The sequence below is a fragment of the Ammospiza caudacuta genome, chromosome 24 (assembly GCF_027887145.1).
Source record: "Ammospiza caudacuta isolate bAmmCau1 chromosome 24, bAmmCau1.pri, whole genome shotgun sequence".
Taxonomy (NCBI): Eukaryota; Metazoa; Chordata; class Aves; order Passeriformes; family Passerellidae; genus Ammospiza; species Ammospiza caudacuta.
Genome location: NC_080616.1, coordinates 6,838,107 through 6,853,386, shown reverse-complemented (window position 1 = coordinate 6,853,386; position 15,280 = coordinate 6,838,107). Strand labels below are relative to the sequence as shown.

General features: G+C 55.1%; 1 protein-coding gene across 1 annotated transcript; it reads right to left on the bottom strand.

The window, feature by feature from the left end:
- Positions 1-2,530: 2,530 nt before the first annotated feature.
- On the bottom strand, positions 2,531-5,682 carry LOC131567551 (green-sensitive opsin). The gene is made up of 5 exons (XM_058819206.1): positions 5,322-5,682; positions 3,555-3,723; positions 3,137-3,302; positions 2,794-3,033; positions 2,531-2,662 (listed from the first exon to the last, which is right to left on the bottom strand). Exons 1-5 carry the CDS (start codon positions 5,680-5,682, stop codon positions 2,531-2,533), a joined length of 1,068 nt encoding a protein of 355 aa, XP_058675189.1.
- Positions 5,683-15,280: the final 9,598 nt, after the last annotated feature.

Below are 15,280 nucleotides of genomic sequence, written 5' to 3'. Positions count from 1 at the left end.
AGTGTTTGAGGGTTTTAATCTTCTTGTTCCTTGTGGCTGGACAAGGAGATGTTTTTCCTTTGGCAGAGACAAACGAGCAGAGCCAGACCCTCTGGCGTGGAGCTGCTCCTTCTGCAGTGATGGGATAAAAACGTCCTGGGAGAAATCCAGGCAGTGCCATTGGAAAGATCAGCCCTGGGCAGGATGAGGGTTTTGGGAACAGCACTGGGCCAGCACCTTGGTTTGTCCCTTTTCTTTGGGTTCTGTCTGTGCCCAGGGCTGTGGGGCAAAGACCACAAAACCTCACTGAGATTTCCCCCTCATCCCTGTGGATGCTCCAAATCAGGATGTTATAAACTCCAAGCTGCTTTTCCCTGAGTGCTGCTTGCACAAATGAGAACTGATTTAAAATGAATTGAGCCAATTACTGCACTTTTCCTAAAGCAGATGACAGCAGCGCTGGGATGAGGAGGAGCAGTCCCAGCTGCAGGAGGATGGGAGTCAGACACTGAGATGCCCTTTGGGCCTGAGATTGCAGCTGTCTCCGTTCCCTGGATGAGTCTGGCTGCTTTCCTCAGTTTGTATCTGAATTTGGGTGGCAGCAGTGCCAGGCCAGCAGCACTGGAGCAGCTGGTGGTGCCTGCTCTGAGTGGGTGATGCCAGGATGGTCCCTGCTGGTTGCGAATGCAGTGCCTGGAAAAACCCATGGATTTATGGAAAAGTGGAAGGGAAGAACTCCTGGGTGATTTTTCAAGAGGAACCTTTGAATGAGATGCTTTCTGTCAGGGAAGGGTTGGGTCTGTTGGGCTGGGTGAGGTTTGGGTTTTTGGTTGTCTGGTGGCTGCTCCTCCCCTGCTCGCATGGTTTGAAGAAATCAGTTCTGAGCTTGGTTTGGGGCTTTGTAGAGAAAGAAAAAAGGCTCCTGGGATGGGCAGAGTGGCCATGAATCATCCAGCACAGCAGGAGTGGTGTGGGAGCTGCTCCAGGGCAATCCTGGCCAGGAGCCCCAAGTTTGGGTGGGTGCAGAGACAGGAGGGTGCCTGACAGGAGAGAGGGGCTGGGGCTGCATCCTTCCCCTCCCAGGCCTGGTGTTTGGGGGCAAAAATGCTTCCTATCCCTGCCAGGGATGAGCCTGGGACTTCCCGCTGGTTTTGGTGGCTTTGGACCCAAAAAGGAGGAAAAACACTGGCGAGGGGAGGTGTGAGCTGAGCAGGGAGGGGAGGAGGGCGAGGTTCTGGCACTGGGATCGCTCTCCAGCCGCTCCTGAATGAATTCACTGACACAGGGAACAACTTTTCCCTGATTCTTCCATTTCTGTCACAACGCTGCCTGGAAGGGGCCCACAAGGAGGAGAATTTGAACTGTGCAAGGAGCTCTCAGCTGAAGCTTTATTTAAGGCTACATGGGGAAATCTTTAATATTAAAGTACAAAACCCCTGGCTGGGCAGCGAGGGCTGTGCCCTGTGTGTCAATTTTTGCCTCTAAACACCTTTGGTGCTCCAGCTAATGGGGCTGCCACCTTGTGGGGATGGTGTCCCCCACAGATTCCCCTTCCCATGGCTTTTGGGACAGCTGCAGGTTTGTGTCTTGTGTTCCCCCAGCTGGCCACCAGCATCTTGTCCCCACAGCCCAAGAGAAAGGACAAGGACTGAGCATCTGTGTTTTTCTCTGTGCTGCTTCTGTTTATTTCTTAATTTTTTAAACCCCTACTCCTTGACTGCAGACGTCCTTGTGCTGACATGAGATTATTTATTTATAAAATATGTACAGGAAAGAGCTCGGGTCCCGGCCCCACCCTCCAAGGTTGGCCGTGCCTGTCCAGCCAGAGCGGAGGTGGAAGGGGAATTTCTCTGCTTTGGAGTGGGCAACAGGAGGAGAAAGGAAAGGGCTGAGAGGGATAGAGATTTCAAAGGACATGAGCAAATATTTACAGGTTCCAAGACAAAAAAATGTATCTACAGCGTTGTCTTGGGGATAGAGGGAGCTGGGCTGGAGGCAGAGCCCGCTCGTGGCTCTGTTTGTTATATTGATTTATAGAGGCTGCAGGAATTGATTCCTCTGGGAATCCCGGTGGGAGCGTGGCTCAGAGAGCTCCAGGCTCAGGCCATGGTGAGGGGCAGCTGGGGCCACCCCAGCCACAGGGTCCTGCTCCTGAGGCTTTGCCAGAATATTTAGATTTTTGCAAATGAGCTCTGGGTGCTCCTGTGATGCTCCTGGAGCCCAGGGAAGGGCGATGCTGGCGGGGAGTGAGATTCAGGTAGGAAAAGGTTTGGGGTCCCCACCAACCACTGCTGTTCAAACTCGATGGGGACAGGTAGGGACAGTCCCCCAGAGGTGACATGCTCCTGGGAGCACCTCAGAGTGGGAGAACTCTGGCAGAGCTCAGAGTGCCACGTGGATGTGTGGGGTGGGGTCTGCACAGCTACAGCAGGACGGGCACAGCCAAATTTCCCTGCAGGGGAGGGGGCCGGGGCACGAGGGAATGGCTGGGGGGCGTCTGTCGGGGTCCCCGAGCTCGGCAGGTCACCCCAGTTCAAACTGTCCATGCTCTCTATGCAGGTGATACTTGGCTGGAGGAGACGGAGGAGACCTCGGTCTTGCTCTGGGATACGGTGGAGGAGGTCTCTTCATCCCCAAAGGGGTTCTTGCCGCAGCAGATTGTGGTGATCATGCAGTTACGGAACTGGGGAGGGGAGAGAAAGGACAATGGTGGCACTGGGGGCAAGGAGGGACGTGCCACAGGACCAGGATGGACTGAGATCCTTCTGGGAAGGAGCAACGTGCCCGTGGAGCCCCCAGACGTGGCTGTCTCACCTGTTTGTTCATGAGCACGTAGATGATGGGGTTGTAGAGGGAGGAGCTCTTGGAGAAGAAGGCAGGCACTGCCATCAGCGTGGCCGTGAAGTCGGCGCCCTTGTTGGTGAAGATCCAGAACGCCACCACGGCGTAGGGCGTCCAGGCCAGCATGAAGCCCAGCACCATCAGGATCACCATCCGCGTCACCTCCTTCTCCGCCTTCTGGGTCGTGGCCGATTCCTGCTGCTGGGCAGCTGCCTGTGCGCACAGAGGGTGGTGAGGGGCAGCTCTGCACCCCAACCCGCATCCCCCAATCCTGCCTGAGCCACCCCCTGTCCCCTCAGTCCCCTCCCGCCGTTACCTCGCGGACTTTGCAAACGAGGCGCCCGTAGGAGAAGAAGATGATGACGACGGGGATGATGAAGTGGATGACGAACATGTAGAGCACGTAGGACTCGTTGTGGAAGTCGGGGTTGTGGGTGTAGTAGTCGGGCCCACAGGAGCACTGCATCCCCTCCGGGATGTACCTGGCAGGGAGAAAGGTGGGAATCTGCTCCAGGACCCTCCCTGGGGGCAACAGGGATGGAATTCCCTGAGGATGGGGGATGCTGGGAGGGTGGTACAGGTGGTTTGGGTGCTCGCAGTGTCAGCTTGCTGTGACGCTCCCTCCCATGACAACGGGACATTCATTTCCCTCCTCCAAGGCCAAGCACTTCCCTGCTGGATCCACCTGCTCTCCCTGCAGGGATCCAGGAGCTGCTGGGGATCCTGGGGCTCACCTGGACCAGCCGAAGAGCGGCGGGGCGGCGCAGGAAATGGCCATGACCCAGGTGAAGGCGATGCCCATCATGGCGTGGCTGGCGGAGAAGCGGAAATTGCCCATGGGCTTGCAGATGACGATGTAGCGCTCGATGGCCAGGACAACCAGAGACCACAGGGCGACCTGGCCTGCAGGGAGGAGAGGGAGAGCCCACGGTGTGGCCAGAGCCCCTATGGGCTCCACCTTCCCTTGGTGCTTCCAGAGGAGAGCAGGGGAACTGGGGATCAGCGTGGGATAAGCAGCATCCTGCTAGGAAATTGGGAATCCTCCACCCATAACGTGCAGAGGGGATGCTGGGGGCGGAGGGGTTTTAATAAATTAAGAATCAAGGGAGTGAATCCCACCTGGGCGTGGGGAAGCACAGTTCCTGGCAGTGCTGCCAGATGCCTCCAAACCTGTTGATTCCTTTAAATTGTGCATTTCACGAGCCTTCTGCTGGCGCTGGATCGGGGGAGGCGCGGGGAGGGGGGGACTGTGTGGGTGGGGAACGTGCACATGTATTTATGAGGGATAATTAAACTTCAGGGGATTTGGGAGCGTTTAGTTCGTGCTGTAAGCCTGCTAATGCCCCCAGCTGTGATAAGCTGCTGATAACGACACCCTGTGCTGGGATTCGCTGGGGACCTGCTGCTCGCACAGCCCGCTGCTTCCCAGCCAACTTCCTTCCCTGGGAACAGGAGCCTCCTCCTCCTCCTCCTCTGAGAGGTATAAACATTGGAAAGGCAAAATAACGCGGCCCAAGGCTCACTGAGCAGGGATGGAGCAGACTTTGGGATCTTCAGACCCCAAAACCAAGCCTTTCCTTGCTCCTTGCCTTGGATCAGGACATTCAGCTGTGCCTTTGGCAGAATATCCGTGTTTTTAAAATGTGTATTTTCAGAGCAGCATCACTGTGGGAAATGGCACCGTTTAGGGGAAGGAAAGCAAAGTCCCTGTGGTGGCTCTGGGTGTCTCCAGCAAGGACTGGTGGCTGTCAGATCCATCACGAGGTGTGGCGTGGGCAGGGCTGGCTGCGTGGGCTCGGCTGCTGAGTGAATTCTCCCTGTTTTTCTGCAGGGCCAAGTGTTGGCAGCACTCGTGTGTGTCCCTGAGAAATGCCTCAAGGAAAATCCCAAGGGCACTCAAATCTGGTGCAGCTGGGACAGAGCTGAGCCATCCTTGAGGAGCCTGGGAACTGCCCTGGATCCTCCTCACCTTCCTTTTGCCCCTGGATAAGCTGTGAGCCCTCTCATCTCTCCACATCTCTAGCTTTTCTGTGGGGTTACCTTCCTGAGGGATTTATCTTCCCCTTCTAAACCCTCTATTTCCCCAAAAAGGGAAGCCTTTGGGTTAAGGAATAATCATGAAATCGTGAAGGTTGGGAAAAGACCTCAAGTGCAAGCCTGTTCTTGGTCTGAGCTGCTTGGCGTTGATTTGGAACACGCTGTGGTCATTCCTGGCAGGTCTCTGGTAAGCACCTTGTGACAAGCAGGGCCAGGTGACCCCAGACTGGATCCTACACACAAGCATCCCTTCCCAGGCTTCCTTTCCCTGCCCCATGCCATGGAGGCTCCTTGCTATGAAGGTCAAACACACAGAAATCTCTTTTCCTCCCCCATTTTAAGTGCAGGGCTCGCCTCACACATGGAGGAACAACTCTGCACATCCCAACAGTGCCATGAAGGATGGAGCCAGACTCCCAAAGCCCTGGAGAAGGAAACCCCAATCTCCCATGCCCATCCCTTACCTCCCAGCGTGGCAAAGAATCCTTCCACGGCACAGCCAATGGGGCCGAACACAAAGTAGCCGTTCCAGGCGGTGTAGAAGGTGACGGTGAAACCAAAGCAGGCCATGCACAGGTCAGCCACCGCCAGGTTGACCAGGATGTAGTTGAGGGGCTGCCGGAGCTTCTTGTGCTTGAAGGTGACCAGGAGGGTGAGGAAGTTGATGGGGAAGCCGGTGGAGATGAGGAAGAAGATGTAGCAGCACACGAGGCGGTATTTCCAGGGCTCGGCCAGGTAGTACTGCGGGTACTCGAAGGGGCTCCGCACCACCCCGGTCTTGTTGGACATAGGCACGTAGAAATTGATCCCCTCCGTCCCGTTCATGCTGCCCTGGCTACGGAGGGATTGTCTGCAATGAATTGAGTTCCGACCCTGATTAATTACAAAAGGGAAGCCCCACCCCCTTGAGAGGGTTCCCCTCCGACCCAAAAAATGGACGAATTACGAGGAGCAGCAGAAGGTGAGGGGATGGAGGCGGTGCCCTGCCCTGTGCCGCGCCGGGGGCTGGCGGTGCCGCGCCCCGGGGTGGTTTTATACCCTCCGGGAGGGGGAGGCTGACGAGGGGCTCGGCTAACTTTGTATGACAAGGGCAACGGGATTGAGAGGGGCTGATGGTTTAAGCACCCTCTAAGCAGCCAGTTGGCCCCAAAACCTGCATTAAAGAGTATTAATTGCCATTAAGTGTTTAATGTTGTTTAAGGTGTTGGGGGCAGGAAGGGATGGGGTGGGGAGCGCTTGGGAAGAGGGGCAAAGGTGGGAGGAGCAGTGGGGAGTTTGGGAGGAGCGATGTGAAAATGGGCCGTTCTGGGGTCTACAGTGTGTCACAGGTTTGGGGTGTCCCTGGGCGGCTGAAGGCCCCTGTGAGACCACCTGGGGACTGGGGAGTGGCCAGCTCTGCCCCACTGACCTTGGGCAGGTCACTGGGGGAAGACTGGACTGAGCTTTGTGGGTCTGAGCTGTTGGCTGGGCTCTGTTTCAGGTGCTTGGCTCAGTGTGGGGACTGCTGGGGTCTGCATCCCAAATCCGGGCTCTGCATCCCAAATCCAGGCTCTGCTGACACAGCCAAGGGCCTGGAGCTCGGCAAAGGTAGGAGGGGAAGCCACTTCCCATCCCAAAGGTAATGCAGTTGGTAATTTTTTGGTAAAGGTAGCGTTTTGGGGCAGAGCTCTTGGTTGTGTAAGCCCTGATCACATCCCTGGCTGAGCCACGGGGCAAAGGAGAGCAAAGATGTCCTGAGCTCTTTGCAGAGAGACCAGCACAGCCTGGGAGAGCCAGAGGGATGGAAGGGAGCTTCTCCCAGGCTCCCAGCATAGAGTGTGGGATCCCCAGGGCCAGTGCCAATGCTCCATCTCATCCAAGTTCTTCTTCCCCATTTCTTCCTTCTGGGTCATGGGGGCTCCTTCTCCAGGGGAGCTGCCTAAGGCGCCTTAGGGCAGCTCTTCCCTTAATCCTGGGGATGTGGGGGGTTAAGGGAGCTGATCGGATAACGAGGTAAGCTGGGCCTCCTCCTCCTCCTCAAGGCACAGCCCATGGAAAAAGTTATGGATGAATGAGGGCTCCTGCACGCCTGGAGCTGGAGCGGAAGGCTAAGGGGGTGTCGGCATGGATGGTGTCCTAATTCCTGACCCAGTGGGTGCAGAAGTAGGACGTGGTGCAGGGAAGTGGGTCAGGCCACCCTCAGGTGCCCTGGGAACAGGGATGTGGGTTCCTCACGGGATGGATGTGCCTCTTGGAATCGTCGCACCGTGAAACCACCAGGCACCAAATTCCTGCTCCAGGTCTTCCTAGAGGGGATGAGGGGAAAGTGGAGGAGTCCCATGGCCCTGCTTCTCACAGAGCTTTCCCTGGAGGAATTTCCTGCCTTTCCTGGCCATAGTCAAGCTCAAAAAATTTGTACAAAAATTTGGCACGTTGTTGCAGGATGAGTTGAATATCAAAGGAGATCCCAGAAATTCTAATCCACAAAACCAACTGTGCATCTGCCTCAATTCCAGTGTGCACTTCCCAGCTCCCATGGGAAAAAGCAACTCTCTCCAGCTCCAATATTTCACTGTGGTGGCCCACCTTCAAAAGAGAAAGCAAATCTTCAGCTCCAAGATTTCACTTCAAAAACAATTGGACCTCACTGCCAGTGCCAGCAGCGTCCCAAAGTTCAGGAGCTTCTCCAAGGCTTTGCATCTGGACAGAGGTACCCCATGGGAAAGTTAATTGTCACCTCCCATCCCTTCCTAGCACCACTTTGGGGTGTCCTGCCCTCTTCTAAAGTCAAGAGTGGTGCAAAGGAAGCTGTGGGGGAACAGGGACACTGAGTCTGGGTGCTGGGGGAACACTCAGCTGCACTTTTTGGTAGAGGGACCTTCCCTGGCTCAGCAGATCCTCTCCACTCACCTGGCAGCTGAGTGAGGAGGAGATTTAGATTCATGGGTGGCCCCCAGCCACCTTTCAAAGGGACAACTGGGCTGAGAGGGTTTGAACCGACCTGGATCATGCCCTTCCCCTTTTTGGGAGCTGCCTGTGGAGCAGGTAAGCCTGAGTCACCTGTGCTTTGTAAGAGGGCTGTACCCTCCCAGCTGTCCTCATGGATGTGTCCCCTGGGGTCACTGCCCCAGGGCTGGAGGATTTAGAGCTCTGGGCAGGTCAGCACAGCCGGAGCAATGGCCAAGGCCTCGAGTAAACCCAGAGCAGGGAAATGACACCACTGAGAGCGCCTGGTCCCTCCAGGACGTGTCCTGAATGCAACCTCAGCTCCTGCTGCAGCCCTGTCACAGAGATGGCTTTAATTTGCTGTCTCTTAGCAGGGAAAGTTTATGAGCTGCTCTCTCTCCAGGAGAGCTCCCGGTTGTTTTCTGTGCTGACTCTACGACAGCAGCAAATTCCAGGCCCTGCCTAATGCGGGAGGAGAGCTTTGCTGCTCTGTGTTTGTCCTCAAGAAAAGGCTTTTCTTGCCCCTTGCAGGTTTTCCTGCTTTGAGCAGGGATTGTCTCTCGCTCATTGTTTGTTGGCGCGCGGCGTGACGGGGCCCTGAGCTGCTCTGGGCTTTCATGTCCTGTGTAAAGCAAGGGATAATTATAATCAAATAACCGGCTTGCACAGAGCCGACACGCCTGGTTCACAGGGATCAGAGACAGGCACAGCTCACACAGGGGAGGGGGGCTCCTGGAGCCCTTTGTGGTGCCCAACCCCAGCCCTGCTGGGCACAGGAGCCACTTGCCACCCAGGTAACACCTGGCAGAGCAAGGTGGAGGGAAATGCAAGAGCACAACAAATCAGTCATGAAGGGAACATCTGTGCTGAGCTCCTGGTGCTGGGCTGACGCACAGCCCCGCGAACCCTGGCTGTGAGCACAGCTCTGCACGGCTGGGCTCATTCTGGCTGCTTTTATAACCAGTGCTGCCCTGAATCTCCCTCCCCTGGGGGGCTCATTCCTCCCCAGTGGGCAGGAAAAGAGGGGGGAATGTGCCTCTGGGTGCCCTGGGAAGACCCCATTTCCCGTATCACATAGCAGCCACCCAGGGCCGCGGCGCTGAGCCGCTTAGGCCGGGCTTGGGAGCTCCCTCGCCAGGAAAGGGGTTAAGGCAAGATAAAGCCCCAGCGTTATAGAGACCATATGGAGGGGAAGAAAACCCTTTATCCTGTAATTGGATTCGCTCTGCGCTCGAGGTGAGGCTGAGTGGAGCTGACAGGCCGTGATGGGCGAGGCGCTGCCAGCCGCCCGTCCAAAGCAGGATGTGTGTGCACAAACTTGTAGATCAATCCATTAGAGTGGATCAAATAGATTTAAACGTGTGGCAGGGAGAAGGAGGACACTGATGTATTTACAATTGGGTTCTCTGGGCCAGCCCTCCCCCAGCAGGGATTACCTGGCCATGGCTGGTGGCTCTGTGGTACCCAGGGCAGGGGCTGGGGGTGGACAGGGAGGTGACCTTGCTTTTGTCCCAAAAAATAAGAGTGCACAGCAGGCAGTGTTTTGTCTTTCATGCACAAAATTTGAGCAGGAGGGACCCCAGCTCCCGTTTTCCATGCAGGTTCTCCATCTCCATCCTGCTCAGGCTCTCCCCCCAAGCCACAAAGCAGCTGGGATATGGGGAGAGCTCCCCCACACCAACCTCTTCACGCTCTGTCAGCTCCCAGCCTTTTCCTCCTGCTGCTGATCCAGGTAATGTCTCCGCAAGCACTGCAGGATTTCCTGGGAGAGACAGGCGCTCTTTGGGCCCTGTCATTTCCCTGCCAAGGAGCTGAGCAATCCCGGCTCAGCTGCGAGCCTGCTCCGCTCCGTGTGGTGCTGTCAACACTTCTCCCTCGGTGACAACCCGGGGCTGTGGCAGAGTGGGCAGGTGTGCAAGACATTCCCCCGGCCCCACAGTGAGGAGCAGCTGGCACAGCCATCAGATCCCTGCAGCTCCATCAGATCCCGGCAGCTCCATCAGATCCCGGCAGCTCCATCAGATCCCGGCAGCTCCATCAGATCCCAGAAGCTCCATCAGATCCCTGCAGCTCCATCAGATCCCGGCAGCTCCATCAGATCCCGGCAGCTCCATCAGATCCCTGCAGCTCCATCAGATCCCTGCAGCTCCATCAGATCTCTGCAGCTCCGGCAGATCCTGGGACCTCCAGGACATCCTGGCAGATCCCAGAAGCTTGGGAAGATTCCATCAGCTCCAGCAGCTCTGGCAGATCCCAGCAGCTCCATCAGATCCCAGCAGCTCCAGGAGATCCCAGCAGCTTTGGCAGATCCCAGCAGCTCCAGCAGAGCTCCCGAGGCTGCACCCAGAGCGAGTTGTGCTCTGCCAAGAGCAACGGCAAAAACGCCGCTCAGATCTCCCTGCCTGGCAAACTGGAACCAGTCTGGATTTTGGTCTGGTTTCTGGGCTCTCTGGGGCAGTTACCAGGGATCTCTGTCTAGCTCTCTCCTTTGCCTGGCATGGGGCAGGTGTTTGACTGCAAAGTCAGAGAGGCAAAGGAAAGGATTTCCCAAATTCCTGAGATTTGTGTGTCCATGGCACCCCTCCCCACCCTGCAGTGTCCACTTGAGGCTGGCTGGGCAGCCAGGAAAGGGGGTTCAGGCACACAGAAATAATCCAGCTCTTTTATTTTTAATTTGTAAATCTCATTTGAAGTGGAATCCTGTTACTCCCGAGGGCCTTGTTGTGGCTGCTCATGGGTTTCCACAGCAATGCTGTGAACGTGCTGCTTCGTTTTGTCATAACTGGGTCAATTTTTTTTTTTTTCTTTCTAATACAAGCCCTTAGTTTTCTCAGTGGAAGCCTGGAGCCTGCTGTGACACGGGCAGCTGGGTTATAATCTTATGGGAATCAGCACGGAGGAAATTTGGGGGTTGCCTGCTTGTTTCCTCTTTCCAGCAGGGCTGTTCCCTGCTGCCTGGCTGGGCTGCCTCCTCGCCCCAACATCCCCAGGAACAGCCAAACTGGTGTCCCAGCTCCCAGAAGATCCACATCCTGGCAGTGTTTGTCCCCCAGCCAGGTGCAGAGCCCCATTCCTGCCTCCTGCCCCATTCCAACTCCTCTCGGTGGTGGCTGCGTGTCCTGCACCATGATTACCATGATTCATTCTTGCTGTCCCTGCTTTAAAGCCTTTTAGGGATTTGCTCCAGTCCAAATGTGTCCATCCTCTCCCTGTGCCCTTCATCCTGTAATTGGATTCATTTCCTCCATCCAGCCCAGGCTGGGCTGCTCCCCATCCCTTTATGTAACAGCTCTGGCTCTGGCTGTGCTTGACCCACAGCCACTGACAGCAGCGCAGGGTTTGCTGCATGTTGAATCCCATATTGACCCTTTTTTTGGGCAATTTGCTCCCTTTTCCCTCTCCCATGGGCTGTGGGCTCTCGCCAGGCTCTGTGTGGCTCCATCCCAGCACGTGCAGCTCCTGCTCCAGGGAACAATAAACCAAAGAGCCCCGTGCAGGGGAGCACAGGCAGGGTTGTCTGGAGAAATGATGCATTTTCCCACCCCTTTCATTAATATTTATTCTTCTTAATTCCCAATCTTTACTGTTTAGCCCTCTAAAGCCTTTGTGGTTGAGAGGCTTTCGCTGAGGTTGCTATTCCGCGCCGAAGCAAAACATCCACGGATTAAAGGGGCATTTTATCAAAAGTGAGCCCTGTGCTGGGATCAGGCCTGGCTGCACAGGCCCCGAGGCTCTGCAGATCTTTCTGCTGCTGTCACAATTCTCCATTCTGTTTTTCCCACATCCCAGCTGGGATGGATGTGCTGCTGATCCTCTCCCAGCCTCTCCTGGGATTCCTCGCCCAGGAGCTCACTGACCTGCCACATGAGTCTCTTTTTCACTCTGACTTCTGCCTCCTTGTTCCTCCCAGGATGAATTGGTGCCTTGAGAGCCAGAACCCTTCTCCTCTGTGGCAGATAAATGGCCACTGATTGCTGAGAGGTGCTGGGATGAGCAGAGAGAGTCCAGTGAGAGCACCAATAAATCCTGGGAATTTGGCATCATCCAGTCTTGGGAAATCTGCTGGCAGCTGGCACTGCTGAGCACAACGATGCTGGACCCCTTCTGTCTCCCCTTTTCTTTCTTCCCATCCTTTAATTCTCCCCCCAATTGTTTTCCCTGCTCTTCTTTCCCTCTCTTTTTTTCCCCTCCTCTTCTTTCCCCACAATTGTTTTCCCTGCCCTTCTTTCCCTCATCTTTTCTTTCTTTTCCTCCTCTTCTTCCTTCTGCTTGTTTACCCTGCTCTTCTTTCCCCCTTCTTCTGTTTCTTTCCCTCCTTTTATCCACCCCCTGCTTGTTTTCCCTGCTCTTCTTTCCCTCTCTTTTTTCCCTTCCTTTTCTTTCTCCCCAGTTGTTTTTCCTGCCCTCCTTTCCCTCTTCTTCTTTCTCTCCCTCCTTTTCTCCCCCTCCAGTTGTTTTCCCTGCCCCTTTTCCCCTCAAAAGCCCCCCAAAAACCATCTGGGGGTTTTTCTGGTGCCTTGGTGGCGATGCTTGCAGAGCTCAACCTGATCCACTGGTGTTGGACACGGGAACAGGGCAGGGGAAGGAGGGAATGAGGCAATGAAAGGTCAGAGGGTGCCTGGAGTGTGGAAAAGCTGAACTCCTCCTCACCAAAGTGAATAAATATCCCCTGGGAGCAGGGCAGGGATCTCTTTGGCTGAAATCTGAATGATTTCCCTGGCTCTGAGCTCTCCCATCGCCTGCCTGGGGTCACAGCACCCCAAAAGAACAGTGGGGTGCCCAGGGATGTCACCCAGCCCCAAGGGACAAACCAGTCACATCCCCTCCCTGGGTGTGAGGCTGCATTTTGTACCGTTCCTAAAAATATTCCTGATCCCTCAAGTGAAAACCGGGTGGCTCAGATTTGAAAACCAAAATGGGAACAGCTGAGCTGCATCCGTGGTGTTTTCTCACCTCCTCTCCCTTCTCTCTTCACTCCTTCCACATCGGGGAGAGGGTGGCAAAGGAGTGACCAAAAATGTAGAGAAACCAGGCAATGAAACATTTTTCTCCTGTTTATTTCTTTCCTTATTTGAGAGGAGAGAAAGTTTTTATAAGCCCAGACATTTATTTTATTAGAAAAAGGGATTTTTAATTTTTATTTTTTTTTTATCCCAGTGAAATAGGATTGTTATGGTTTTGGTCAGTGCCTATCCCCTCCAGCCCTTGTAGAGAAGCCAAATCCACCCGGGCTCTGTCCAGAAAACCATTTCCCCCCTCTTTTGTTCTTTCATGGAAAGCTGAGGCAACAGGCAGCATTTCCCCGGTTTTGGGGTGCACAGGTCACCTCAGAGCTGGTTTCCAGAGAGGTTTGGGTGTGCTGCTGGCACGGGCAGCTCGTTCTGCCCCTTGTTCCTTGGCACTGCCACTGCTGCCAGGCCCAGTGGACTGCACTCCACTGCCAGTTTCCTGGGAAAACGACTCCCAGTTATGCCAAATGTTTAACTTTCAGAACAAGCAGAACTGCACTAAAACCCATCCTGCACATCGTGTTTCTGCTGCCTCCAACCTCTGCTGCCACTTGGCACCACAGCCCAAAGGGGAGTTTTGGGGGCTGCAGGTTGCAAACTGTGCCAGGAATGCAGCAGGATGGAATTTTGGAATTACAGCGCTGGCAAGGAGGCCTCCAGCTGGGATTTTTTATTTTCATTTATCCTTGTTTTGCAGCCAGGATGTGCCAAAAGCTGCATTTATGGACTGGGCCGAGCCAGAGGCAGGAGGTGCCTGTTGCTCCCACCTGCCCTGGCACTCCCAGACCTGGAGTCAGATCCTTTATTTTCAGCTCCACGATTCCTTCCTGTCGGAGCACTCTTGCATAATTAAGAGGTGAAGCTGGCAGGCTGCATGCAGCTAATACAGATATGATTAATTTCCATCCCTCTGTTTGATTTGGAAGGTTGTCCTTCCCCAGGCTCCGTCCCAGATGGATGGAAAGCGGCCAGACAGACGCGTCTTGGAGGGACAGAGGGACAAGACACGGGGAAGTTCAGTGCTTGGGAAAAGTGACCTTTCTTGGTAACTCATTTGTCACTTCCCAGCACCATCTGCTGACTCTTCAGCTGCATCCATCACAACCATGTGAAGAAAAGCACTGGAAAAGTCAATTCAAACGGGAATGGGATGAGGTTTGTGCAAATTGTTTAGGGAAGGGAGGTGTCACCCCACATTCTGTGGGTGACATCCTTTCCATCACCCCCAGCCACATTCCCAGGGAGGTTTCCAGGGAGCAAAGCTGAGCTGGAGCCTCTGGGAGCTTTGTGATAAGCCGGGGAGGATGCCCAGGGATCCGGGAAGCACCTGAGTGCTGGACACGAGGCTTTTCAGGAGGGCTGTGTCCCAAATCGAGCGTTATTGACAGCCGGGACAGCAGCAGCTCCCTGTGACACCTGTGTGCCCGCGTCCTATCGACTGCCTGCGATGGGGCCGGGTGACAAATGCCATTCCCAGGTAACTAACAGCATTCCCGAGTGACAAATGCCACTCCCAGGTGACAAATGCCATTCCCGGCTGGGCAATGGCCGTTCCCGATATCCCTCCCCGGGCAGGCAGGAATGCTCCCCGCTCTCCCGGCCCATGGAGCCCCTGGATGCAGGAGGATTTCATGGATTCCCAGCTCGTTTTTCCCTCCTGCTCCTCGCCTGGCTGCTCCCAGACTCCCTCAGGAGCAGCTCCAGGATGTGCCTGGCCTGGTCCCAAAGTCTCTGGCACCAGCTCCTGGCTGATGGTCCTGGGAGAGCGTGGATGAGTTGTTGCACAATTCCCTCCCTCTCTCAGCACCTCGTTTGTCTAGAGAGGGATGACAGTGCAGGATTTGTGTTCCCGAGGGGGATCAGTGTGCCAGGCTCAGTGAGGATGGGAGAAGGAGCCACTTGAAGACTCCAAGTGGCAATTTTGATATTATTGTGATTTGCAATTACAGTAGAAATATAATTGACACAGGTGTCATTGTAGTGCTGGGACATTCACCACCTAAAATACTCATTCTGCAGGCTCGGTGTCTAGAAACACAAGCCAGGAGAGAGGAATTTCTCTAAATTAGAGATGGAGAAATGGAGGCAGCAGCTGATCTGTCTCAGCTGTGGGACCACCAGGAAAAGCTGAAGAACGTGGGCAGGGAGCAGAGGGGATCTGCCTGGAAACGAGAAACTCAGAAACCTCCAGTGCAGATAACATTCCCTGCCTGGGAAAGGCGTTTCCATGCAGGCCAGGCAGCTGGACAGGGTCACAGGTGAGTGACTGCAGTGCTTGGATGGGTTTATAAAGGGAGGAGAAGCAGCAGGAGCACCCAGGTGTGACAGGAGGGAGAAGAGCTCTGACCCCCAGTGTCCCGTGGCTGCACCCCCAGGTAGGTCTGGGCACCTCTTGGCCACAGCAGAGCCAGCTCTGAGGAGGAGGAGGGAACAAAATCAATGCTGAAACAATGGGGAAAGTGCTTTTCCTTCATCCCCACCTCAGGAGC

Bases quoted from the DNA above. Each gene is read 5' to 3' on its own strand.
- LOC131567551 (XM_058819206.1), bottom strand. From the start codon at position 5,682: ATGAACGGGACGGAGGGGATCAATTTCTACGTGCCTATGTCCAACAAG. The intron at 3,303-3,554 runs GTGAGCCCCAGG...TCTCCCTGCCAG, and splicing joins CCGCTCTTCGGCTGGTCCAG to GTACATCCCGGAGGGGATGC. The intron at 3,034-3,136 runs GTAACGGCGGGA...CTGTGCGCACAG, and splicing joins TCGTTTGCAAAGTCCGCGAG to GCAGCTGCCCAGCAGCAGGA.